Here is a 24,806-nt window from a genome sequence, read left to right on the forward strand (position 1 = left end):
AGTCAGCTCTCGGAGCTCACTTAACGACCGGGCATTCTGTGACCCACTGAAATGACTTCCCTGATGTTTTTCCCTTATAGTGTGTTCTTAAATATTGTAAACTCCCGCTAACTGAACCCTGGCTTAACTGGTCATGACAGTCACTCCACTTCGCAGTCACTACACTTTACAATGTACTCTGTGAAGGGCTTTGAGACGTCTCGAAGACGTGATAAGGTGCTTTATCGAATACAAGGTTTAGTAGATTACTGTCATTGTTATGATCGCTTATTTATTATTTGTGTGTATGTTTGTATCTTACGTATCGATGCTTAACTTGTTACACCGGAAAACTCGTCACTGGACAGGTGCGAATCCTGGACGCGAATCCAAATGATAAAGCTGTGCAATGGCTCCCGAGCTTCAAGGGCAGGCAGTCCAGCAGCAGTGCCTTGCCTTTGGGGAGAAGACGTCTCTGTTTAATCAACAACGACAACTTGGGGGGAGGGGGAGAGGTGAGATTTGGGATTCCTGTATGTCAGAAGGCTGTCCTGTCTCTCTGGATTTATAGTATTCAGCAATACAACAGCACTCTGGCAACAACAACAACAATTTACATTTGTATAGCGCCTTTCACGTCAGGAGGACGTCAACGCAGTTCTTCGCCCCAGCGAGAGTGAAGGATCAAACCGTACGTGGGGAAATGTGGCTCAATGAGTACTCCTAGCTCAAGTACTCTCACCCACTGCCTTCTCCATTGTATCTGATCAAACGTACAGATTTTCTACCTTGATAGGCGGGGAACTCGTCCATTAAATCTTCCTCCTCCGGCGTCATGTGAACAGGCTGTAATGCCACGGCTGGCACTTTAACACTGTCAGCCTTCGGTACTTGACTAATTGATTCACTACGACTTCACACCGTGGCTTACTATTGACAAGTCTTGTAATACGAGAGACATCTGTCAACACAGTCACTTGGAGTTGAGTTTCATCGCGTGCTAAATTAGCCTGACTTAACCACTTCTTTCAGCCACTGCCCTCCGAAGCTGTGGAACTCTCTCCCTCGATCCCTTCGCCTTGTCCCGCACCACCCCCACCCATTTTCAGGTCGGGCTTGAAGACCTTCCTCTTCGACCGTGGATCACCAGCCTTTAGGGTGGACGTGGAGTCCTGTAGCTCAGTGGTTAGAGCACTCGCCTCACAAGCGAGAGACCCGGGTTTGATTCCCGGCAGGGCGAAACCATGGGCAAGTTTCCTTACTCCACACGTTTGATAATAATCCCTCAAGAATAAAATAAAATAATAAATTGGTCACTTCAATCCACGACTGTTTGTGGGACACTGCTGTGCGCACTTGGCTGCCGCGTTTTGCCCACAAATATGCAGTCAATTCACTTTACAGCATATCCTGTGAAACTCTTCGAGACGTCTCGAAGATGTGATAAGGCGCTATATCAAATGCAAGGATTATTATTATATAGTTATGAGTTGATGAATGGCTAACTGTAGAGTTGACTGCACAAGAAAGACCTGCACATACATCCTGCCCAAATTCCCTCGGATAGTCAACTTGAACCTTGCGTTGCGGTGAGAGTTGGAATCGTTTTAAAAAAAACACACAGAACAGCTTTCTCCAGCAACTGCTAATGGGAACTGTTACTCCTGGAACATAGTAGTTGCTGCCAACGTTGACAGTGTTGTCCAGATTGAAGTCAGGGAGAGAGAGAGCGGGAGAGAGTCAATGTGCTATATTACCCTACGATGGCCTGATGATAACGAGAGGGCCTGGCCTGACTGCTGGGTTTTGCCCGGGGTCCCTATTTGTTCAGGTTATTCTCTCATTTAACGTCGAGAAATGTTGAGACCCACTGATTGCCTTGATTTGCACGCTGGAATAATTTATACCCGCTCCAATCTGCTTCACGAGGAACGCTGTGGTACTGAGGAGATGTGAGCGTGTTTTACTTCAAATGCTGAACTCATCCATGTCTAATTCTGCCTTCGTGTCTGAATGGAACCGGATGCCATGGAAACAGGATTGTCAGTGTAAGCAAGTGCTCCAGTGTATGAACAGTGTGTAGGTGTTCCATCTCGCTGAAAGATATGTTCATATTGAACCACAGCATAATTATAGTCTCCGAACTGCAGTCTACTTTTGCTGAACGTTAACCGTTTCAACACTGTCCCTCCACTTTGCCCCCTCTCGTCCCCTCCCACTGGCTGGGAGTCGGGCTCCGCTACAGTTAAGTGCTCTGAGACGCTACCCTGCTTGGAGGGCGCCATATAAGTGCACGTTGTTGTGGTGGCTGTTCTCGGGAGAGTGGTAATCTCCCCCCCCCTTCCCCCCCCAACTCGAACAGTGACCACTACTTGCTGTCCAGGTTACGGGCGGAAGTTGCCACCTTGACTGAACTGCGGCTTGGAAATGCGGCGACAACTTTTGTTCCAGTTTTCACCGGGAGAAGAGCTCAATCCTGAATTCCACGCCCCGTGAATATTGAGTGAACGTAGAATGGTCTGCGGATACTCTGCTGTGCGCTGTACAGGAGTCACATCTCTCCGTATCTCCGGATTTGGATTCAAGGCCTCTCTGCCTGTTTGCGCAGGTCAAGCAAGTGGAATTCACAGCGTGTGTGTTTAAGCGCTCCGAGACTCCGTCCGACATGAAGGGCGCTATGTAAACGCAAGTTGTTGTTGATGTTGTGTTTGTGGGGGATAGAATAGGAGGTAACTTTGACTAAAGATCTGGCCACACATTGCTTGTCTTCCTTCTTGCTCTGAGGAATTGTTTCTAAGTGTCGGGGGAACCTGGTGCTTGAAAGGGAGAAGAGTAAACTTGGATAGAAAGTGAATAACTGATTAACTTTCTAACATGGCTCAGTGTTCTGCTGTCTCTCACGTCAACTTCTTCTCGGTGTTACTTTCAACTGAAGATAGAAAGTGGGATCAGAATGGGAAATTGTCATTTATTCAGACTCTATGGTTGACCCGGACCATAGTGAATGACAATAATAATCTTTGCATTTGATATGGACCTTAATCACGTCTTCGAGACATCTCAAAGTGCTTCACAGAATATACTGTAAAGTGGAACAAAAACAGAAGTCGCTGGGAAACACTCAGCAGGTCAGGCAGCATCTATGGAGAAAAAAAAAGTGAGTCAACGATTCGGGTCCACGAGCCTTCGTCAGAACTGGGGCAAGTTGGGAGCGAGAGGCTTTTAAGGGCTGACAGAGAGGGGGGAGACAGGGCAAGGAAGGCAAAGGAGAAAATGGGGCAGAGGACAGGGGATGATGGGTTAAAGAGTTGTTACTAATACAAAACAAACGGGGAAGGGGGAAATTACAACAAAATAGGCCGACCAGAGAGACAGAAAAGGTGTGTCTGGGACCCAGATGATGTGGTAATTGTCACAGAAGAAGGGGATGGTGGGGGGGTGGTCTGACATTGTTGAAATCAATATTGAGGCCAGTTTTGACCCTCCTAAGGCAAGAGGGGAGATTGCTTGATCCTTAAATCACGTCCATCCACCGAGCAAATGTACACAACGTGAAAGCAATTCAACAAGCCAACCCCTGCTTATAAATACCTGGTAGCTGGTATGGTAGAGAAGTTCTGATCCTTCATTTATACCTCATTTATGTGGTTTTAGCTGGTTAGACTCCAGCAGTGACCCCTAACATCTACTCTGGGGTCCCCCCCAAGCCTTGGCTCTTGCCAACCTGCACCTAATACTTAGTTAAGAGGGATGCGTTCCTCCAGGAATAGAGAGAGAGAGAGAGAGAGAGAGAGAGCGCATTCCACTCCAACAATCTATCTCTGGGATTTGCATGTGCAGGTGGGATGGATGGAAATCTCTTGGTTTGGAGACTCTGAAGCACGGTGATGGGTTTCCACATGTGTCAGACTCCCAAAAAAAACATATTTAGACCTCATCGCTCGCAACCCATTGGCGATAACCCACCCAAATGACTGCCCATTAGTGAATCTCCAAGCCAGAGACTTACTGTATTCAAAGTACCTTTAAAGATGTGGTGTAGGCAGGTCTGTAACCTTGCTCTCTGATACACGCACTTGTACGATTTTTAATCTGTCTCATCAGGCTCTTAATTAAGGCTGGTCAGTTGCTGATCCCCTCTGCGCCCATCTCGGGCATTGTAATGTGGGGGGCGATGAGGGACAGATATTTGATTGACAGCTTGTTATCTATCGAGTATTACGATTGCTTGAGTGGCCTGAGAGCTGAGCGACCCACAGTGTTGCCATTACTCTGCTTACCCGTGACGATATTCTGACGTGAAAGGCGCCATTGTTGTTGCTGTTGTCGTCGTCCCCTGCCTCGCCCCCCCCTCCAGCCACTCTGACCCCACCCTCTGGAACACTATCCCGCAGTCCCTCCACCTCGTCCCCCTCCCTTGCCTCCTTCAAGTCCCGCCTCAAGACTCTCCTCTTCGACTGTGCCTTCGGTCACCCTCCTTCCCCCCCCCACCCCCCACCCCCAAAACCCTCCCACATCGATGTTCCTAGAAAAAGCTTTTATCCTTGTTATGATGTTCCCTCTGTTTAAACCCAGGAGCAGTGCTTGGGGGGGGGGGGGTGGTTGTGAGATAATGCCACGATTTGGGCTGAACACTGTAATCCGTAATATGATGAATTAATAATATGTAATGTAATTGTAATGTAATGAGGCTGCAACGTGCTGGACAGCTTGGGGCTGATGTGGTTAAACCTGTCGTATCGTGGAAGGAAATATGTGTTTACAGAAGCGCTGCTGTGTTAGCGGAGTCTAAATTTGTTATTAGCGAATGGACCTTAAAAGTGCTGAAGGAAAGTCGTTGTTTTTCTGTGCGCGGAGCAGACATTAAAGTCCCATAAGCGTAGTGGTTAGAGCAATCGCCTCGCAAGTGAGAGGAACCAGGTTCAATTCCTGAGCGAGCGGTCTTAGGCAAGTTTCCTTACTCCACACACCTCGGTTTACTGAGCAGTAAGAAAGAAGCCGGTTGTTAGTCGATTGGCGGATCGCTTTCCAGCGGGTAATAATCCAATCCACGACTGTCTGTGGGACGCTGCTGTGCGCACGCAATTGGCTGCCACATATCGCCCACAACATACACAGTCACTCCACTTTACAATATATTCTGTGAAGTGCTTTGAGACGTCTCAACGACATGGTAAGGCTCTGCAACAAATGCAAGGATTGTTGTTATTATCATTAATATTATACTCTGACATTGGTAGCGGTTTCTGTAACATCGGGAATGGTGGGTTTCAGGGATGGAATCTCCATGGTAGCAGCATTTTGATGCTATTCTAAAATGCTCCCACATTTACTTCTGTACTTCCGTTCTGCACCCCATTCCTCGTCAGGCTCCATTGACTCCCTGCTTCTCGACGGAGCGATTTTCAAGATCCTCACCCTCTCCTGTAAATCCCTTCACTCCCTATCCCTTCCCTACCTCCCGCTACCCCACTCCTCTGCTTACACCCAACCCTCCCCCGTCCTCCATGCTCTAACCTCTGGAACTCACTCCCTCAACCCCTCTATCTCGCTCCCTCTCATACCATTCTCAAAGTCCTGCTTTAAAACCTTCCTCTTGGACTGCGCCTATTCTTATCTCACCCTCTCTCCCCTCTCCTTTCCCCCCTCCCTGCTTGTCATCAAGCCCAGCCACTGTGAAATACTCAGATGTTATAATAATAACAATAATATAATCCTTGCATTCGATCGAGCGCCTTATCGCGTCTTTGAGACGTGTCAAAGCGATTCGCAGAATACACTGTAAAGCGAATTGACCGTCTATTTTGTGGGCGAAATGCGGCAGCCAATTGCGCACAGCATTCTGCACGAAGGGCGCTATACAAATGCACGTTTTGTGGTGGTGGTGGTGGTGGTGGTGGTGTGGTCTGTGGTCTATCCCCCGTGTCACAGTCCTGGGTGCATGCAATCACCAGGGTCGGGTAATGAACCCACTGGTGCCTAATTGCTGCTTTTGCCTTTTCGTGGCTATAAAATGCGAGAGAGTGTTGCAGACCGATTGTGGATCTCTGCACTGCTAGAAACCGTGGAGATTTCTAAACGGGGGGTGGGGGAGTGTGACGTGTGTCCATTAGCAGCAACGGCAGCAGCAGCAGGAGCAGGAATAGGAAAAATTGCTTCTAATTTCTCCTTGGGATTTTTGTATCGATGATGATGGCATCTTTATGTAAGAGAAGTGAATATGTATGAGGGTTTCACTGACACTGCAGAGTTTGGGTTGCCTCTGCAGTGAATGTGTTCGAGCCCAGCCTCGAGCCTGAATGTCTGCCTGTCAGGTTATCGGTGAGTAAGATCCACTTTTACCTCCGCCTGATATAACGAGCTGTGACAGCCTATTGAACACACACACACACACACACACACACCCGCGCGCACGCAAGCACACACAGCTTCCAGTACAGTACTGAGTCACCGCAGTTTTATTGGTAAGGTTCACACACTCCGGGGCTGTTGCCTCCTCGGGTCTCCTCTCCTGCTCTCCCTGAATTTCCCCGGCGTGTAATCTTGGGCCTCTCCCGCAGTGCCACCCCCGTTCGTGCCCACACTCGACGCTGACGACGATGCCTCCAATTTTGATGAGTCGGAAAAGATCTCGTGCCCGGCCGTCAAGCCTCGCCAGCTGAACCGATCGGGCTTCTCGGGCGAGGGTCTACCCTTCGTGGGATTTTCCTTCACCAAAGCGCTGGCTGTCCTCACCCGGTCAGAGTAAGTGTGAGCTCTCCGTTTAACCCTTTCGACCCGCACAGTTGTCTTATGTATGTCCTGTACCAGCAGCCCCGTCTAAAGACCGTCCTCTTCGACCGTGCCTTCGGGCAACCCTCCTGCCCCGACCTCCACCCACCCACCCACCCTCCGCCCCTGCCCTCCACCCCCTCCTGATACCCACCAACTCCCAGCTCGGGTCCAAAAAAAAAGACCCTGACCGTCCAGCTCCCCGGGAACGTCTTTCCGACTTGAAGGAGCGCTATACAAGTGTCGTTTGTTGGTTGTTTGTTTCCATGGCACAGAAAAAAATCGAGGAATTGTGCTTTGAAACGTTACATGCAATTGCCTGCTGGCTGTTGCTCTTACTGTGGCTGCTACTGCTTCTATTGCTGCTGCTGTGCTTTTCTTCAATCGCAAGGTACCAAGTAACACGCAAAGACTGCACAGCGAGCCGGCGGCTTTCTTTATTAAACTTTGGAGAGAGAATGTCGCCGAGCAAGCAGAGGTTAATCTCTCGCAGGGAATTCTTCGGCGGGGGAGGGAAAAAAAAGAAATGAAAACGAATTGCTGAGCTGGGAGTAAAAAAAAAATCAGCAACTATCTGGCACTGTGGCAATCAGAAACCTATTTGCTTTTCTCTTTCTCTCTCTCTCTGCTGTAGGTCCAAGGCTTGAGCTTCCTGGCTTGAGGCTGATTTTTTTAATGTATTGATAGATATATTATTGCACTGGCTGTTACAGTCCCTTTCCCTTCTCTAAATCTGCAGATTTCTACTGTATTTGAATGGGATGCTCCTTGAATAATCTTAACCCCCACCCTGTGCCCTTGCGTCCGTCAAGTCGTCTGCTCAGATTCTCCTTCGATGGCACATTCGAACCATATTTGGCATCTCACATCAGGACTCACACAGTCTAAGATGACGTTCTAATGCATTGCTGGGGGGGTGCTCTTACGTTGATGGAGGTGCTGTCGTTTGGATGAGGCGTTAAAAACCCAAATCCCATCTGCCTGCTCAGGTGGACGTTAAAGATCCCACGGCACAATTCGAAAAGAGAAGGGAGTTCCTCTCTCCTGGTGTCCTGGCCAACAATCCCCCAAATAAAATTGGTCACTTACTCCAAGACTGTTTGCGGGACATTGCTGTGCGCAATTGGCCAGCCGCGGTCACCACACTTCACAGTAAAATCCTGTGAAGCGTTTTGGGAGGTTCTCTGAATGTAAAAGATGTTGTATCAAATGCAAGCATTGGTTGGCTTCCAAACATGTTGAGATGCCTCTTATCTCACGGGACTCAGGTGTGATCGTACGTGTGCTATTGTTCACTATCGTTTAATAAGACGTTTTTAACCTCTGATTGCTGCACGACTTGAGGCGAAATGTGAACCCCCTCCCCCCCATTCTCACTGAAACCAATCCTGTTCTCGTTTCCAGGTCAGTGAGTTCATTGATGGACTCGCCAGCCAAAAACAACTCGTTGGAGAAGAAGCTTCTGCTAAAGAATAAGGAATTGCAAGAAACCCAGGACAAGTGTCATAAGGTAAAGACACAATATTCTTTGAAATTACTTTCTAACAATCCCCCTGTATAGTACAGGAAGGAACAGACCAGTCACTGGGGGCGGGTATTCTTCTTACTTGGCACCTGTTAACCCTGCACGTCAAAGTCCTAACAACTAGAGGGTTATAATAATAATAATAATCCTTGCATTTGATATAGCGCTTTTCACGTCGGGAGGACGTCCCAAAGCGCTTCACACAATATACTGTAAAGTGAATTGACTGTATATTTGTGGGCGAACGCGGCAGCCAATTGCGCACAGCAATGTCCCACAAACAGTCGTAGATTGAAAATGACCAATTTATTATTGTTTTGTTTTGGAGGGATTATTATTAGGCTCTGTGTGGAGTAAGGAAACTTGCCCGAGGTTTCACCCTCTGCCTGGAATTGAACTCAGGTCTCTCAGTTGCAAAGCGAGTGCTCTAACCACTGAGCCACATAGGGTTCCTAGCTGGACGAGCAGTGGGATGGCTTGCCAGACAGAAACTTGCTCTCAATGGCAAGCTCTACATGTTTAACTGGTTATTTTTAAACTGGTTATCCCAATGCACGTTCTGGGGCCCCCAAATCTTGGCTCTTGCCAACCTGTGCCTAGGTAAACAGGATACATCCCTCCAGAGAGAGAGGGAGAGAGAGAGAGCAGATTCCATTCTAGACATGGGGCAATTCCTATGTGTAGATGGCGTATATATATGCAACCCTTAGTCTGGATTTAATGCTCTTAAACACGAGGATCGGTTTCTACGTGTCTCAGACACCCAGCTGATCGGGTGGGGGAGGAAGTACAGATAATTACTCCCTCTTGATGTATTGTCTCACATGAACCGAAAACCTGCGGCAAAGCATTCTCTAATGTCATAACATTGACTGTAAGTAGATGAAGAATAAATTGGTCACTCAATCCACGGCTGTTTGTGGGACGCTGTGCGCAATTGGCTGCCGCGTTTCGCCCACAAAATACACAGTCAATTGACTTTAGAGCATATTCAGTGAAGCACTTTGAGACGTCTCGAAGACTTAATAAGGCGCTGTATCGAATGCAAAGATTATTATTATTATTATTGGTTCAAGGGCAAGTGATGATCTGTTATGTTGTGCCATTCTTTTCAGATGGACCAGGAAGTCACCCATTTACAGCGAACAGTCACTGAGTTGGAAGCGACGTTGGGGCAAAAGGAAGTGGAGCTGAAGACCTCCGAGTCCCAAAGATCCGTCCTGGAGCAGGACCTGGCCACATACATCACAGAGTGCAGTGTAAGCGTTCATCTGCAAAATACGCAGTCACTACACTTGACTGTCAAACCCTGTGAGCTCTCTGAGACGTGCTCTAACAAATGCACGAGTTATAACTTGGGCGCCGAGACGTCTCGAAGACGCGATAAGGCACTATATCAAATGCAAGGATTATTATTATTACTATTACTCATTATCAGGTTTCGATAATGAAGATTCTTGGATTATTATACGTGAAACCAAAGGAATGTCCTTTTTTTTAAATTTTTAATTCAAAAGGGAAGATTTTGTGCAGTAACATGCTGAGGTTTAAACACGTCGAGGGCAAAACCGTTGTTGCTTTGATATTGTGTAATTATCTCATTCTGCCGGCACACCACAAACATTCTTGACGTAGGCAGCAGAACATTACTCCCCTTAGAGGCAGTAATGGGGTTATACCCACTCTATAAGCTCTCTTCCTCGGGTTATAGCTTCCTGGAGACTGGGAAATCGGGGAATAGTCCTAAACGAGTGGGGTCGTTTCATCCATTCGCCTCCCCCAAAACCCATCCCCCCCTTTCCCTTCATAAACACGTTTCGTTTACATCTTCGAACTCACTGAAATTAATATCGTTCGAGTTTGTATTGAATTATTGTGTTCTGACAAAGCACTGTCCCGGGTGACGGGCACTACATAAAAATCATAATAATAAATAATAATAATCCTTGCCTTTGAGAAAGTGCCTCATCACATCTTTGAGACGTCTCAAAGCGCTTCACAGAATATACTGTAAAGTGAATTGACTGTATATTTGTGGGCGAAACGCGGCAGCCAATTGCGCACAGCAATGTCCCACAAACAGTCGTAGATTGAGCGACCAAATTATTATTTCTTTTTCTTGAACAACAACAACGTGCACTTATATAATGCCCTCCCCACACACAGGGTAGCGTCTCAGAGCGCTTAACAGTGGCGGAGCCTGACTCCAAGGGTTGGGATTGGGGGACAAGTACTTTAAAGATGATCGATTCAGGGATAAGGAGCCAGTAGAGCAGCTGAGGGAGGATAGGAGTGATGGGGTCTCGGAGCCTGGTACGCGAGAGGGCAGAAGCTGCAGATGATCTGGGGCTTGTGGAGGCACAAAGGCATCTCCAGATTGCGGTGAGGCTTTTGGCTGTGACTCATGTGAGTTGGTGGCACAGGCCAGTGATGGTAGAGTTGAGTTGGTAGAAACCAGACTTGGTCAGAGTCTGGAGGGAAGGTTTAAAGGAGAGTTGAGGGTTGAACAAACCTGCAAGTTTTCGCACAGGTCCGATGTGAAATAGGTTTGGACAGTTCTTGCTACAAATACTTGTGTGCCTACGGCAGATAAGCTGGATTTGGAGTAAACTAATTGGGGCAGATGTCCTATGAGATTTTCCCTGGCAGTTGAGAGTGTACAAAAATCTGCCTGAGGGTATGAAAGGGCAAAACCCATGAGCTTCCCAATGGTTTGAATGTCCTTCAAAATTCTTGGTTCAGCGACTGATGGATAGTTGAGATCCAAATTGTGGCATGGTGAGCGAGACCACATCTTCCTCCCATTTCCCAGGGAGAGGAGATGTGGTTCTATATTATTTGGGTTGACCATATTCTTGACCTAAACGATGGTACTCCGGGACACTGCAGATGACAGCACGGCCAGGCTGGACCTTGGAAGGGCAGACCAGTCACTGGGCACAGGGAATTGTCCCACTCAGCTCCTATTAACCCTGCAAGCCAAAGGCTTAATGGATAGGGTGGTCCTAGCTGGACAAGCCATGGGAAAGCTTGGCAAACAGTGCTCTCTCAATGGCGAGCTTTGCGGTTTTAGCTGGTTAGACTCCCAACGGTTAGCTCAACTCATGCTCTGGGGTCCCCATGCCTTGTTTTTTGACAACCTGCACCTATTACATTCCGCATTCCATCCCAATTATATATCTCTGAAATTTCCATATGTAGGTGGGATGCACGGAAGTCTGTCTGGTTTGGATACTCTTAAGCACGGTGATGGGTTTCCGTGTGTGTTGGACACCAATTTCCAAAGTGTTGACCAGAAAACCCTGAAAACCAACATGTTCTCCTGTGCTGCTTTCAGGTCCTAAAGAGCTAGGAAAGAGCAAATCCTTTCTGGACTCACGATCCATAACTCGCTGCTGAGGAAACAGCTAAGACGTTAACGTTGACTCAGAAATTCTGACGTTCAGATCTGGAGTCTGGGTGGCACCACCACCAAATATTAATAATAATTTGGTCACTTCAATCCACGACTGTTTGTGGGACTTTGCTGGTCGCAATTGGCTGCCACGTTTTGCCCATAAATATACAGTCAATTCACTTTACAGTCTATTCTGTGAAGTGCTTTGAGACGTCTCGGTGCAGCGATAAGGCGCTGTATCAAATGGCAGTGTTATTATTGTTCACTTCAAAGTTGCTTTGCTTTCTCATCGAGAAACTGATCCCGAAAACAGGAGATTGTGATGTTCAAGAGAGGGTTAAATGCAATTAAATTTCTTCCCTCTTCCCTTGTGGACATGTCCAGTATTTTTAGTTCTGTTTGTGCTTCATCAGGTTCCAAGTGTGTAAGCTTTTTAATAGGATAAATATTTATGGACATTAATATTTCATCCCCTGCTCTCTTAAATTCATGCTTTAATAGTTTGTACAATGACTGGATGTAATGTGATATCCCCGAGACTGTTTAACACAGTAAACCAGCGTGTTGTAAATTTAATTCTTGTCCATCATAAACAGTCTCATCGCTGAAACTTTCTAAGAAGATGCTTCTTTTCAGGGTGACTGAAGATGGTGCCTGGAATCATGTTCTTGTAAGATGCAACGATCAGATGAGTTAGGGCTCTCCAGCCTGGAAAAGAGAGGGGAACTTGTAGAACTGTATAAGATTTTAAACAAGACAGAGAAAGTAAACCCAGAACAATACTTTCAGATATGCCAGTGCGGCAGAGCAGGAGAGCATAGATACAGGGTAGCAAAGGCTGATCTCAGGACAGACACCAGGAAGTATTTCTTCTTTACCCAGAGAGCAGTTAACAACAGGAGCAGGTTACCAGCAAGGCCAGTTGAGGCCAGGACTCTGGATTCATTTAACAAACATCAGATGTTTGACTGGCCATACTGTTCTAGCTGTACCCAAATCATCTGATCTTGGAAGCCAAGCAGGATTAGGCTGCGTTAGTGCTTGGATAAGACACAGCCTGGGATTACCAGATGCTGTAGGTTTGTCAACCACGGTAGGGGGTGGGGAAAGGGCAGGCAAATTGGACTGAAAGGATTGCTCTTAAAAGAGCTGGCGCAGACGCGATAGGCCGAATGGCCTTCTTCTGTACTGGAGAGTCCTATAGAAGGGATCTGGTAACTAACCTCCTGCATTTCCCAGCTGCGTTACTTTATTCTGATGGCATATTTTTAAAAAATAAATAAAACATCCTTTCACAGTGTGTTGCTGGCTGTTACATCAGCAGTTCTTCAATAGTAAGAGGAAACCACTTGATGAATAGAGAGGTCTCTCTGTCAGAGTTTACCCGTCAGTCCTATTTGATGGACGGAGACTTGAACAAATCTATTTACTTTCCACCCTCCTTAAGATTCGACAATCTTCACCCTGTTTCTGTAATACGGGCAGAGTATTTCAAATCAAACATCGGAGGCAGGGATGGTACGTTAAGTAAACTAGACCCGTTCCTACACGGACAGATGCCTTGAACAGCTTCTTTGAGATCTGTCGGCTATGAATCATTGCTAATGGATTGTGTGGGAGAGGATCATTTGAACGAAGGTCGTTCATCTAAAGAACAAGACAGTTTGTCACGAGTCATGAGTTTGCGCGTGTGCGAGCGTGCGAGTGAGAGAGTGAGTGCCCGTGTGAGCGTGCGTGTGAGAGAGAGTGAGTGCCCGTGTGAGCGTGCGTGTGAGAGAGAGTGAGTGCCCGTGTGAGCGTGTGTGTGAGAGAGAGTGAGTGCCCGTGTGAGAGAGAGTGAGTGCACGTGTGAGTGCGCGTGTGTGAATGCGCGTGTGTGTGCATGCGAGTGAGTGAGTGTACGTGTGAGTGTGCGTGCGTGTGTGCATGTGAGTGCGCGTGCATGCGCGCGAGTGAGTGCGCGTGCGAGTGAGTGAGTGTGCGTGCGAGTGAGTGCGTGTGCGCGGTTGCGTACGAGTGCACATGAGTGCGCGTGCGTGTGAGAGAGTGAGCGAGCGCGCGCGCGTGCATGTCTCAGAGTAGAATCGCAGGACTCCACTTGGCAGCCCCTTGCGTCTGATTGTCTCGCGTCTTGAATCTGTTCTCAGAGTCTGAAACGCAGCCTCGACCAGGCTCGGATGGAAGTGTCTCAGGAGGATGACAAAGCTCTCCAACTTCTCCAGGACATTCAGGAGCAGAGCCGGAGGCTGCAGGAGATCAAGGAACAGGTACGTGCGTGTTTGGAGACTGCAACAGCAACGTTTTTGTTTTTAATCTCGCGCTTTACTTTACATTTTGCGTCCTGCTTGATACTGAGCCGTCTTCATTGGTTTTTTTTTGTGTCCTGGGCGCTCGGCCAACATTTGCGCACGAGGAAAGCTGAAAGTTCGGGCCGTCCTCGAACGTTTGAGACGCGAAAATATTTACCTGGACAGTATCTGCTTTTCCACCAAGCCTTCAATCCGATGACGCCGTTTGCCGCCCTTTACAGCGCGCAGGATATTTTCAGTTCAAAGATTGGCCGACGGTGTATTTTGCCGAAGACGATATGCTGAGGGCGGGGAGAGCATGGCAATTGCCGCTGGATAAGTGGACTGGCTGTTGGTACCTCAATCCCAACGAGGAGCAGTGTATCAGTGTGCGTTCAGCTAATTGCAGTCTACGGTGTACCTCCAGGCCCCATAATAATAATAATTAATAATAATCCTTGCATTCGGCACAGCGCCTTATCACCGCTTTGCGTGTTGGAAGGACAGACACCTCAAAGTACTTCACAGGATTTATTGTGAAGTGGAGTGACTGTATTTGCAGATGAACACGGCAGCCCAATTGTACGCAGCAAAGTCCCACAGAACGGCCATGAGAATGACCAATATTATTTGGGGGACTGTTGGCCATGGGCAGCGGGAGAGAGAAACCCCCTTCTCTTTTCGACCAGTGCCGCCGGATCTTTTGACTTCCACCTGAACGGGCAGACGGGGCCTGGGTTTAACGTCTGATCTGAAGGATGGAAACGTGGCATAAATTAGAACTTGGAGAGAAGCGAGCGCTATGGCAACTGTCACGTGCACTAATAACTGTAGCCACAGCAAAGCAGCGCTTTTAATAACGTTAAATACAATATTATAAGATCGTGTTCTGCAATTATCCCTCAGCGTATTCAGTCGTTCATTGTTGGTCACTTTGTATTTATTATCCGAGAATGAGCACGAGGGCCTGAGTCACGGCTATTTTTCCTGACGAGGCGACGGCCTGAAAGGAACACTTTAGCAGCTCCGTAACAACAGGGCTCGCTGGAGCTGTCTCGGCATCCCCTGCGTATCTTCCAGGTCCCAACGCGGTTTGAAACGTTGACGTTCGGTTTGCGAGCGCGTGGTCTCGGTACGTTGTGCGTAGCGAGGCGCCGCAGAAACAGGCCGTCGATCCAACTGTGCTGGTGTTCGTACTCCACACGAGCCTCCGATCCCTCCTAATCCTCTCTCCTATCCCCTGTTGCCTTCGCTCCCACGTACGCAGCAAGTTTCCTTGTAAATACATTGACGCTTTTTGCTTCCATCGCCGCTTCCGACAGTGTGTTCCTCATTCTCTTTCCCCCCCACTCCCCCACCCCCACCCCCCCCCTCCCCCACCCACCCCCCACCCCCTCCCCCAACCCAATATTTGTTCCCCTACAAAACACACAGTTGCTAAACTTTACACTAAATTTTCTGCGAAGCTCTTTGAGACATTCTCCTGACGTGAAAGCCCCCGAAACAAATGCAAGTAACAATTATTATTATTATTACTACTTTCTAACATGGCAATGGACACTGGGGTGAGATTTTGCTTCGCAATCCCGGCCTGTGTCTGGCGAGCTAAAAAAAAAACATCCCGACTTCTGGGTCGTCAGGTTATTGCCCACGTCACTTCCTGCTCACGCGCGCAATCGGCGCGGAGGCGTTGATGATGGTCGCTCGTTGGGGTTTCGGGGATTTCCCCCCACCCCCCCCACTCAAAACTACCATGTTTGCGGAGTCAGAGCAGCCTCTATGCTTTTTCTCTCGCTGTTTCTCTCAAAGAGTTTGCTTCCAAAGGGGAGCTGGTTGAAGGGAGTGCGGAGCTCGGCCCGTTGATCTGACTGCTCGGCTCAGGGTATTTATTACAGCGACGCTCCAGTGTAATGCGATCCACGGATTCGAACCCGTGCTGGCAGCTCGTGTGTGTGCGTGTGACTTTATTGGCCAGGGATCGCTGTCTTGGCTCAGCGCTTTGTTTAGTCGAATCCCTTCCCAAGTACGCTCTCCTCCCAACAAAGGGAACAAGGCTAAGACTCCGGGGATAATTGGGGAGTCTCGCTCCGCCGCCGTCGAGCGCTCCGGGACGCTACCGATCTCGAGCCGGCCGGTCGCGGTTGGGTCTTCGCCGCGGCTCTCACTCATCGCGTCTCTTTCGTTTTCCCCGTCCCTTTGCTCGCCATCGCTCGGCGCTGGACGCACGCGGTGCTGACCAGGAGTTCCAGGCCCAGATGGAGGAGATGCGAGTGGCTGTCCGGCAGCTGGAGGAGGATCTGGCCGCCGCCCGCAGACGGGCGGACCTGTACGAGTCCGAACTGCGAGAAACCCGGGTCACAGCTGAGGAATACAGGCGGAAAGCAACCGAGTCCCAGCAGAAGCTGCAGAAGGTAAGAATGTTTCCTCTTCGGGTTGAGCTGTGTGTGTGTGTGGTTGCACGCGTGTGAGTGTATGTGTGGTTGCGTGTGTGTGTGTGTGTGTTGTGTGTGGTTGCATGGTTGCGTGTGTGTGTGGTTGTGTGTGTGGTGGGTGCGTGTGAAGGGGGAGGGGGAACATGTCTGTGTGGCAGGAACGTGCGGTGAGAGAGGAAGGAGAAGGACATGCCTCGCGTACGGTTTAACGCTGATTTTTTTCCTTCCATTCACAGACGAGAGACCAGGGCAAAGCGGAAGTCGGAGAGGTGTACGCCAAACTGGAGAAGGTTCACTAACTTTCCTACAATGACCGTTCTGTTATAGTGTAGTGTTCTGTTATACCGCAGTCCTCGCAGTAAATAGGTCGTTAGTTTCTGGGGGTAATAATCCCTTAACAAAATAATAATAATAATAATTTGGTCACTTGAACCACGACTGTTTTGTGGGACGCTGCCGTGTGCAATTGGCTTCCGTGATTCACCCACAAAATATACAGACAATTCACGTTACAGTGTATCCTGTGAAGCGCTTTGAGACGTCTCGAAGACGTGATAAGGCGCTGTGTCCAACTCAAGGATTGTTATTATGATAGCGACGATGGTTTCTTTGGCTTTTCGTCAATCAGACGTCCACTGTTCCCACATCTGTACACAATTGTGTTTGATGCAGTTTTCTCGCTAAAGGTGTGATGTGGATGGCGGTGGAGGAAAGCTCTTAAAAGAGACTGTGACCATTGCACAACCTCCTTTTTGGAGGGGTGGGTGGGTGTCTGGAGAGAAAGCGAGAGTGAAAGAATTTATGCGTGTGTGTGTGTGTATGTGTGTGTGTGTGTGTGCGTGTTGCTCTGCTGGTATTTGCTTGACTTGTCCCTGTTGCTGATCTGTAAGGATGGAGTAGTCGTATGTACATTAATTATATTGCAGAATAACTACAGATTTACACATAATAATTATTAGACACAACACTATTATAATAATTACTATAAGTACCATTTTATATAAAAAAAACTTACAATGCATAAAAAGTATTTTTGTATATAATTATACCAGAAACATAATAGTATTTTATCATAGTAATGCATAATAAAGTATTTTATATCTAATTATACCAGCAATGTAACAGTATTTTTATATATATTTACACTAGTAATCATAATAGTATAATTATATATATAATATACAGTATGCTGCATTTAATACAGTATATAAAATACTATTCTGCATGAAGTATCTTTATGTATAATTATACATCCTTATAGTAATTGTTATGTTAGGATTATGCGCAATAACTATTTTGTATGATATTGTGTCCTGTCCAATAATTATTCTGTCTCATTACGTATCAATTTGAGGTTATTCTTCGAAAGTGTGTGGTGGGGAGGGGGACAAGGTTGGACTCTTGTTTGCGATCCTAGAAGCCTTTCAGCCGTGTGCTTGAGCTTGCTTCAGCTGCTGCCTGGATTGATCAGGATGTGGTGTGTGTGTGTGTGTCTTTCAGATGAACACAGAGCAGCAGAGGAAAATACAAGAGCTGCAGGAAAAGCTCGGCAAGGTCAGTGTAACTTTTTCAGTGCTGAAGATTTCTCCCCACCGACCCCAATTCTCCGGGGGTGTATCGGAGGAGTCTGATGGACAAGCTCATCGCTTGTCTAGGTGGAGGGAGGGGTGGAGTGTAATTGGCATCCAAATATGAATATACTTCCTGACTCTTTAACTTGAGCAATTTTAGTTTTGTTGGAGCGGTTTAAAAATTCCACTGATCCACTGAGTGATCTCCCAGTGTTCGAGGAATGAACTATGAGCAGAGATTAGACAAGAGGGGGCAACTTCAGTCTTGAGAGGACAACTCAGAGGGGATCTCGCAGCGATGGATAAAATTTGAAATGGGATTTTAAAAAAAAGTAAACTCAAACCAATACTTTAGGATTCACCAAAACAGTAGGACTTAGGTTGGGAGTTATATAAAGGGTAATTTCCGGCTTATTGGCGCCTTTCCCTTTCCTTGTCTGTCTCAGGCCGTCAAAGCCAGCACCGAGGCCACAGATCTCCTGCAGAACGTGCGTCAGGCCAAGGAGAGGGCCGAGAGGGACCTGGAGAAGCTGCAGGGGCGGGAGAACTCCAGCGAGAGCGTCCGGAGGAAGCTGGTGGAGGCTGAGGTGCGTCAGGCTCCATCACTGTGACAACGACGACACCCGCGTTACATTTACACGGGGCCTTTCACGTCGGGAGGATATTCCAAGGCACCGGACAGTCAGGGATTTGCAACCGAGTTGGGGGTTGGAATCGAAGGGGTGGAGGGTAGAGAGAGTGGGAGGTCGGCCGAAGGCAAGGTCAATGAGGAAGGTCTTTAGCCAGGCCTCGAAGGAGGCAAGGGAAGGGGCGAGGGGAAGGGATTCCCGGATGGAGTTCCAGAGGGTGGGGGCAGAAAGGCTGAAAGGCTCTTTTAATGAGGAATGAGATGTGGTTAGGAACGTTGGCAATGTCGGGAATAGCGAGGTTGCTGATCGGACGTACTGCTCTCTGCAGGAGCGTCGCAAGTCTCTGGAGAACCAAGTGAAGCGGCTGGAGATGGTGGAACGACGGGAGAACAAGCTGAAGGAGGACCTGCAGACAAAGTCCCAGCAGATCCAGCAAATGGCTCAGAAAATCCTGGTGCGTGTGCGCAAAACGCGGACTGCTGCTGCTGCTGGCGGCGGGATGCGGGGTTTGGAGGGGAGGGAGTGTCGCATCAGAGAACGGCGAAACGGGAGGGAGGAAAGGGAAGGGACACCGTCACTGCCTGGTTGGTGCGAGAGGCTTGTTTGCCTGCTGTACGGTCGATGTAAGCCAATTATCTTGATCTCTTCTTTCTCTCCCCTAACCCAGGAGCTGGAGGAGAACTGGTGTGAAGCGCAGGCGGTCGCACAACGCACAGAAACACACCTCCGCCAGAAGGAGCAGCTCTACGAGGACAAGATGAAGGTAAACAACCAAACAAAACAAAAAGGGAGGAAAGCAGAGAGCGTGCAATGCGTTTGGGTGACGAGACTGGAGCCGACGCAGTTGCTGGAGAGCTGCCGAGGTAGTGTTACGTTTCAGGTGGCAAACTCCAGCCCTCCTGCCCACCCGGGCAGATCACAGGGTGGCAGAGATTCCAGTGCAGAACGGAAGACCCTCATCGCATCGATGTAACACGAATCTCGCTCAGTAATAACACGGGGTTTTGTGGTGGGGGGGTCGGTGGGGGGGGTTCTCCTGGGCTGAGCTTAAAGCAGCGGCAGGAAATTTACTCGTTCCTTCATTTCCAAGTTGAAGAAAGTGGGGAAAAAGCAGAGATTTGGGAAATCGGAAAACGCTACAGCCCATACATTCATCCTTACCTCTCCGTTCTCCTCACCATCAGTTCCTGTGGCCCTGACCCTCTGGAACTCTTCCCCTTCTCCCCCCACCCCCCAATTCCCTCCCATCTCGCTCCTCTCTTTGGGTCTTGAATTCCTGCCTCAACACCTATCTGTTTGAATCCACCTGTGGCCACTCGTGCCCTTCTCCCTGGCTCGGATTTCTGCAGTGTCACACGTCAACCCCTCCGAGACATTGCCCTATAGAAGCGCACTCAATAAAGCGTGTTGTGCAAATGCAGGAGTTTAGATTGTTTTCCCTTACGTCCTGCGCTGAGCTGTGCTGTGCTGTCTCTCTCTCTCAGGTACTGGAAGCTCAGATGAAGATGGACATTGCGGATAAAGAATCGCTCGAAGAGTCTCATCTCAGGGACGAGGAGGATTCTCGGGAGAAGTGCAAGCTGATCAGCGAGCAGAAAGCGGTGCGTGCGAGACTCTGTCCAGGAAAGCACGGCGTCTCAAAGCCGCTTAAAACCCGCGCATTTGTGTTGCGACAAAAATTGTCGCGGTCCCTTGTTCGAGATGGTATTTTTTGATTTCGAAGTTCAAATAAAAAAGGGTTTTACTTTTTGTTTTTTTTAAAAGAAATATGACAATATTTATATGAGTAACAAATCAAATATAAAAATATAGTAATAATAATCCTTGCATTTGATACAGCGCCTTGTCGCGTCTTCGAGACGTCTCAAAGCGCTTCACAGGATACACTGGAAAGTGAATTGACTGTATATTTAGTGGGCAAAACACAGCAGCCAAATATATGTCTATATATATGTATATTTCCTCCTATTTGGACCCTCTCTGCTCTCTACTGTTTGAATTTCAGTTCCAGTGCTGGGCTGGGCGGTGGGGGTGGGGGAGAGCGAGAGAGGGCTGTATTGAGGGAGGTACCGTCCTTCAAGTGAGACGTTAAGTCAATATCCCATCTGCCTGACCAGGTGGATGTTGAAGATCCCAAGGCACCACTCGAAAATAGAAGGGAGTTTCTCATGGTGCCCTGACCAACAATTCCCCAAGTAAAATTGGTCAATAACTTCATGGATATTTGTGGGATGCAGCAACGAGCAAAGTGGTTGCCTCCAAAATGTATGTAAAGTGGTCACTCCACTTTTACCGTAAAATCCCGAGAGGCTCTTTGCAATGTCGCCCTGATGTGAAATGCGCTGTATCAAATGCAAGGATTATTATTATTATTATAGTTATTATTATTATTAAGGCAGGAATAGGAAGCACAAAGATTGCTTTGCAATAAAGACCCTCAGAAACTATATCAAGTGCAAAGGTTATTAGGAATCTGACAAATGTGTCTTGACCCTTCAGACCATCAATGCCATGGAATCGAAGATGAAATCCCTGGAGCAGAGGATTGCGGAACTCTCTGAGGCTAACAAGCTTGCAGCAAACAGCAGCATCTTCACCCAGAGGAGCATGTGAGTGTTCGTAGCTGAGGTCATGAGCTCTGCTCAGTACATACTCAGCTATCTCCTCGTTTCTCCCACGAAATACGCGGTCAATTCACTTGATTGAATTTATTTGCCATGCGGCGCTTTGAAACGTCTCAACGACGCGATAAGGAACTATGTCAAATGCTATCAAGCGAGGATTATTACTATTGTTTATTATTATTATTATTATTATTATTAGAACCGGCGATGTCTTTTTTTCTGATTGCCTGACCTCCGGTTCATTTCTCAGCAATTTACCGAGCGCAGAACTATAGTGGAAAATCTATTAACGGAACGTTTCACTGCGCCGTTGGTTGCGGGACATTGCTGTGCGTCAAAATTGTGCTCCTGACAATATACGCAACCGGTTCCACTTTACTGTAAATCCCGCGAGCCTCTTCGAGACCTGCTCCTGATGCGAAAGGCGCTGTATAAATGGAAATCGTCGCAAGTCTTCACACTTGGCGAGTGACTCTGAGCGACTGCTTTTCTATGTTGTGGTAGGAAAGCCCAGGAGGAGATGATTGCTGAGCTCAGGCAACAGAAGTTTTATTTGGAGGCTCAGGCTGGGAAACTTGAAGCTCACAACCACAAACTGGAGGAGCAAATCAACAAGATCAACCAGGACGAACAGAGCAGCAAGAACCGGCTCCAGGATCTGGAGACCAGGCTCCGCGAGGTGAGAAACTCAGTCCATCAGACGCCGTTCATTCCACTTGTTTTACTTGTTCTCGCAATTGTCTGTATTGATTCACTGAAGGTGAATAGGACAGACGTCCATTGCCGTGTATCTCCCACTAAAATGCACAGTCGATTTACTTTACACGATATTCTGTGAAGCGCTTTGAGACGTGATAAGGCACTGGATGCAATGATTATTATTGTTATTACTCTTGCTTTCAGCCACTACGCCTTGAAGTTTTGAAACACTCTCCTCCCCACCCCCCACTCCAATCCCTCCTCCTCCTCCTCGCCCCACTCCCTCCCCCTCTTTTACATCACGACTGCAGACCCTTCCTCTTTGACCGTGCTGGATGCTAAAAGCGGCTTGATGCCGTGATGGGGGCTTGGGGTGGGGGAGGTGGGGAATGGTGAAGTGGATGAGATCCGATGGGGTCCAAAAGCCTTCCTTCCTTCTTGTGGAAATCGTTCCCGACCTTGAAAGCTCGCGGTTGTGTCTGTGCGGAGAGCAGCTCCGCTCCGTCCATCGGTGGCTCCAAAACACACAGTCATTACACTTTACAGTATATCCTGTGAAGCGCTTTGAGACGTCTCGAAGGTGTGATGAGGTGATGTATGAAATGCAAAAGGATTATTATTATTATCATTATCAGTGGATAAATCACCCAGACTGTTTGCTTGACGTGATGCGATTTCAGGTGACCCCAGGGCAGTGAGTGCTGCTGCCCCTGTCTCTCACTCGCTCACTCATTCTCTCTCTCACTCTCACTCACTCTCTCTCTCACTCACACTCTCTCTCTCTCACTCACACTCTCTCTCACTCGCTCTGGCCTCCTCCCGCAGGTTGGCCTGGAGCACGAGCAGCAGAAGCTGGAGCTGAAGAAGCAGGGGAACGAGCTGCAGCTGGCTCTGCAGGAGAAGGAGGCTCAGCTCCGCAGTCTGCAGTGCACCAAGTCCGCGCTGGAGACCCAACTGCAGACAGCCAAGGCCGAGCTGGAGGAGACCACAGCCGAGGCCGAGGAGGAAATCCAATCCTTGAGGGTTAGCGCAGAGTCTCTCCTGGTGTCCCAGCCAACACACACCCCCCACCCAACCCAGCCCTCCTCCCCCCCCATCCAGCCAGCCCCCCTCCCCCCACCCCAGCCAACCCCCCACTCCGTCTTTCTGTTGTGGAGAAACTATTTCCTCTGATGGGGGAATCCAGAACAGGTGGGTGGGGGGGCATAGCTGTAGAATTCTGGACCTCTCCTTCAAAAGGCTGTGGATTATGGCTGAATCCATTCACATCTTCAAGACTGAGGTGGATAGGTGTTTGTTAGGTCAGGGTATCAAGGGATACGAGGCAAGGGTGGGGGGTAATTGGAGTTGACGTACAGATCAGTCACAATCTAATAGAATGGCGGAACAGGTTGGAAGGACTGAATAGCCTACTCTTGTTGCTACGGAAGACGCTGTATCAAATGCAAGGATTATTGTTATTACTGGGATTGGCAGCCGCACATCAGTTAAGCAGGAAAACCAGTAGCTTGTGAGATCCACTGGCCGCTCCCAGCCCTTCAGACTCGTGAAAACACAGCTCAACCGGGGTGGGAGGAGAAGAGAGGAGAGAGAGAAGTCGCGAGCCGAGTGGAGGAGTGGGGGGGGGGAATGGAGGGGTTTGTTTCAGTAGGTGGGCAGTGACTGAAATTGCCTCCCATGGTTTACGAGTGGGGGGGATGGGTGTAGTCAACGGATTTTTACTGCTTGTCACGAGCTGAGATATTTCTGAATCTCCCCCTCTTTGTTTGCCCGTTTCAGGGCTTTATGTAACAGAGTAAATTTATACATCGCAGCTTGTAGCTCACTGCCTGCCCCTTTTCAGCTTCGTGTTCTGTCACTAGGCTCTGCACACACTGGCTGCTGCTAATCAGCAGATTTAAAGGATAAAAAGGGTAACGAGAAGTGACAGAAACCTTGTTAAAGCTCTAAATCATAATAAACCCTTCAGTAAATAAACAGATAATTTGGTCACTCAAATCCACGACTGTTTGTGAGCATTTGGCTGCCCTCGTTTCTCCCCACAACATACACAGTCGCTCCACTTTACAGTATATTCTGTGAAGCGCTTTGAGACGTCTCGACGTGATAAGGCGCTGTATCGAATGCAAAGGGTTACTATTAGTATTTATTATTCATGATTTTATTATTCATCCTGTTACTTAAGGTCGTCTTCAATGAGCATTTTATTTAGTTCATTAAAAGAATATAATACTGTTGATTTATAGTCATAAAAATATACAGAGAGAATTTATCTCCGATAGCGATTGATGCCTCTTTATGTTTTTCCTCCTCCTCCTCCTCCTCCTCCTCCTCCTCCTCAGGCACATCGAGATGAAATCCTTAACAAATTTGAAAGCCTCCGTGAAAGTTGCTCGGTATGTAAACGGCACAAAATGAATGTTTCATGGGATTGCAAGCGGGGTGGGGGAGTGGGGGGGGGGTGTTACTTTACTCCGATCACTAAAACTCGTCACCCGTTCCTTACGTCTTTAGAAGGGAAAATCTTTTTCCGAAATCTGTTGCGAACTGCACAAGTTGAAGGACTATTTTCACCCTCTCCCTCCCTCCCTCCCTCCCTCCCTGACTACAATAAGTAAAGTAACATGGAGGATTCCCTGGTTGGGTTGGATGCTGAGCAGTTTGCTTTCCGTCAGATCTTATCAGATTGGCCATCACTGGACCGATGGGAATATTTCCAGTTCCCAAACCAGCACCCTTGTTTGCCCACGTTCCTGTGAAACATTTTGAGACCTCCTCCAAATGGGAAAGTCGTTGGACCAAATGCAAGGATTATTATTATTATTATTAGTTAATATTCGTGCAGAATTTTGTCTGTAGGCGTCGAATTTGATACTCTGGTTCCAAAGGGG

At 48.1% G+C, this 24,806-nt stretch overlaps 1 protein-coding gene and 1 non-coding gene across 4 annotated transcripts in view; both read left to right on the forward strand.

Moving 5' to 3' along the window:
- LOC103189866 (citron Rho-interacting kinase) overlaps nt 1-24,806 on the forward strand; it is an 80,739-nt gene that overhangs the window by 17,979 nt on the left and 37,954 nt on the right. For all 3 annotated transcript variants that reach the window (XM_042337477.1, XM_042337476.1, XM_042337475.1), the window contains 15 exons: nt 6,540-6,723; nt 8,155-8,260; nt 9,391-9,534; nt 13,820-13,939; nt 16,201-16,371; nt 16,629-16,682; nt 17,893-17,946; nt 18,410-18,550; nt 18,921-19,046; nt 19,260-19,355; nt 20,077-20,193; nt 21,092-21,201; nt 21,721-21,895; nt 22,741-22,938; nt 24,258-24,311. In XM_042337477.1, coding sequence (XP_042193411.1) covers nt 6,540-6,723; nt 8,155-8,260; nt 9,391-9,534; nt 13,820-13,939; nt 16,201-16,371; nt 16,629-16,682; nt 17,893-17,946; nt 18,410-18,550; nt 18,921-19,046; nt 19,260-19,355; nt 20,077-20,193; nt 21,092-21,201; nt 21,721-21,895; nt 22,741-22,938; nt 24,258-24,311 — 1,850 coding nt within the window. The remainder of the gene's footprint in view (nt 1-6,539; nt 6,724-8,154; nt 8,261-9,390; nt 9,535-13,819; nt 13,940-16,200; nt 16,372-16,628; nt 16,683-17,892; nt 17,947-18,409; nt 18,551-18,920; nt 19,047-19,259; nt 19,356-20,076; nt 20,194-21,091; nt 21,202-21,720; nt 21,896-22,740; nt 22,939-24,257; nt 24,312-24,806) is intronic.
- trnav-cac lies at nt 1,148-1,219 on the forward strand. Its single transcript has one exon. It is a non-coding gene; the product is annotated as a tRNA-Val (tRNA).

Source organism: Callorhinchus milii, unplaced genomic scaffold, assembly GCF_018977255.1.
Source record: "Callorhinchus milii isolate IMCB2004 unplaced genomic scaffold, IMCB_Cmil_1.0 Scaffold8, whole genome shotgun sequence".
NCBI lineage: Eukaryota > Metazoa > Chordata > Chondrichthyes > Chimaeriformes > Callorhinchidae > Callorhinchus > Callorhinchus milii.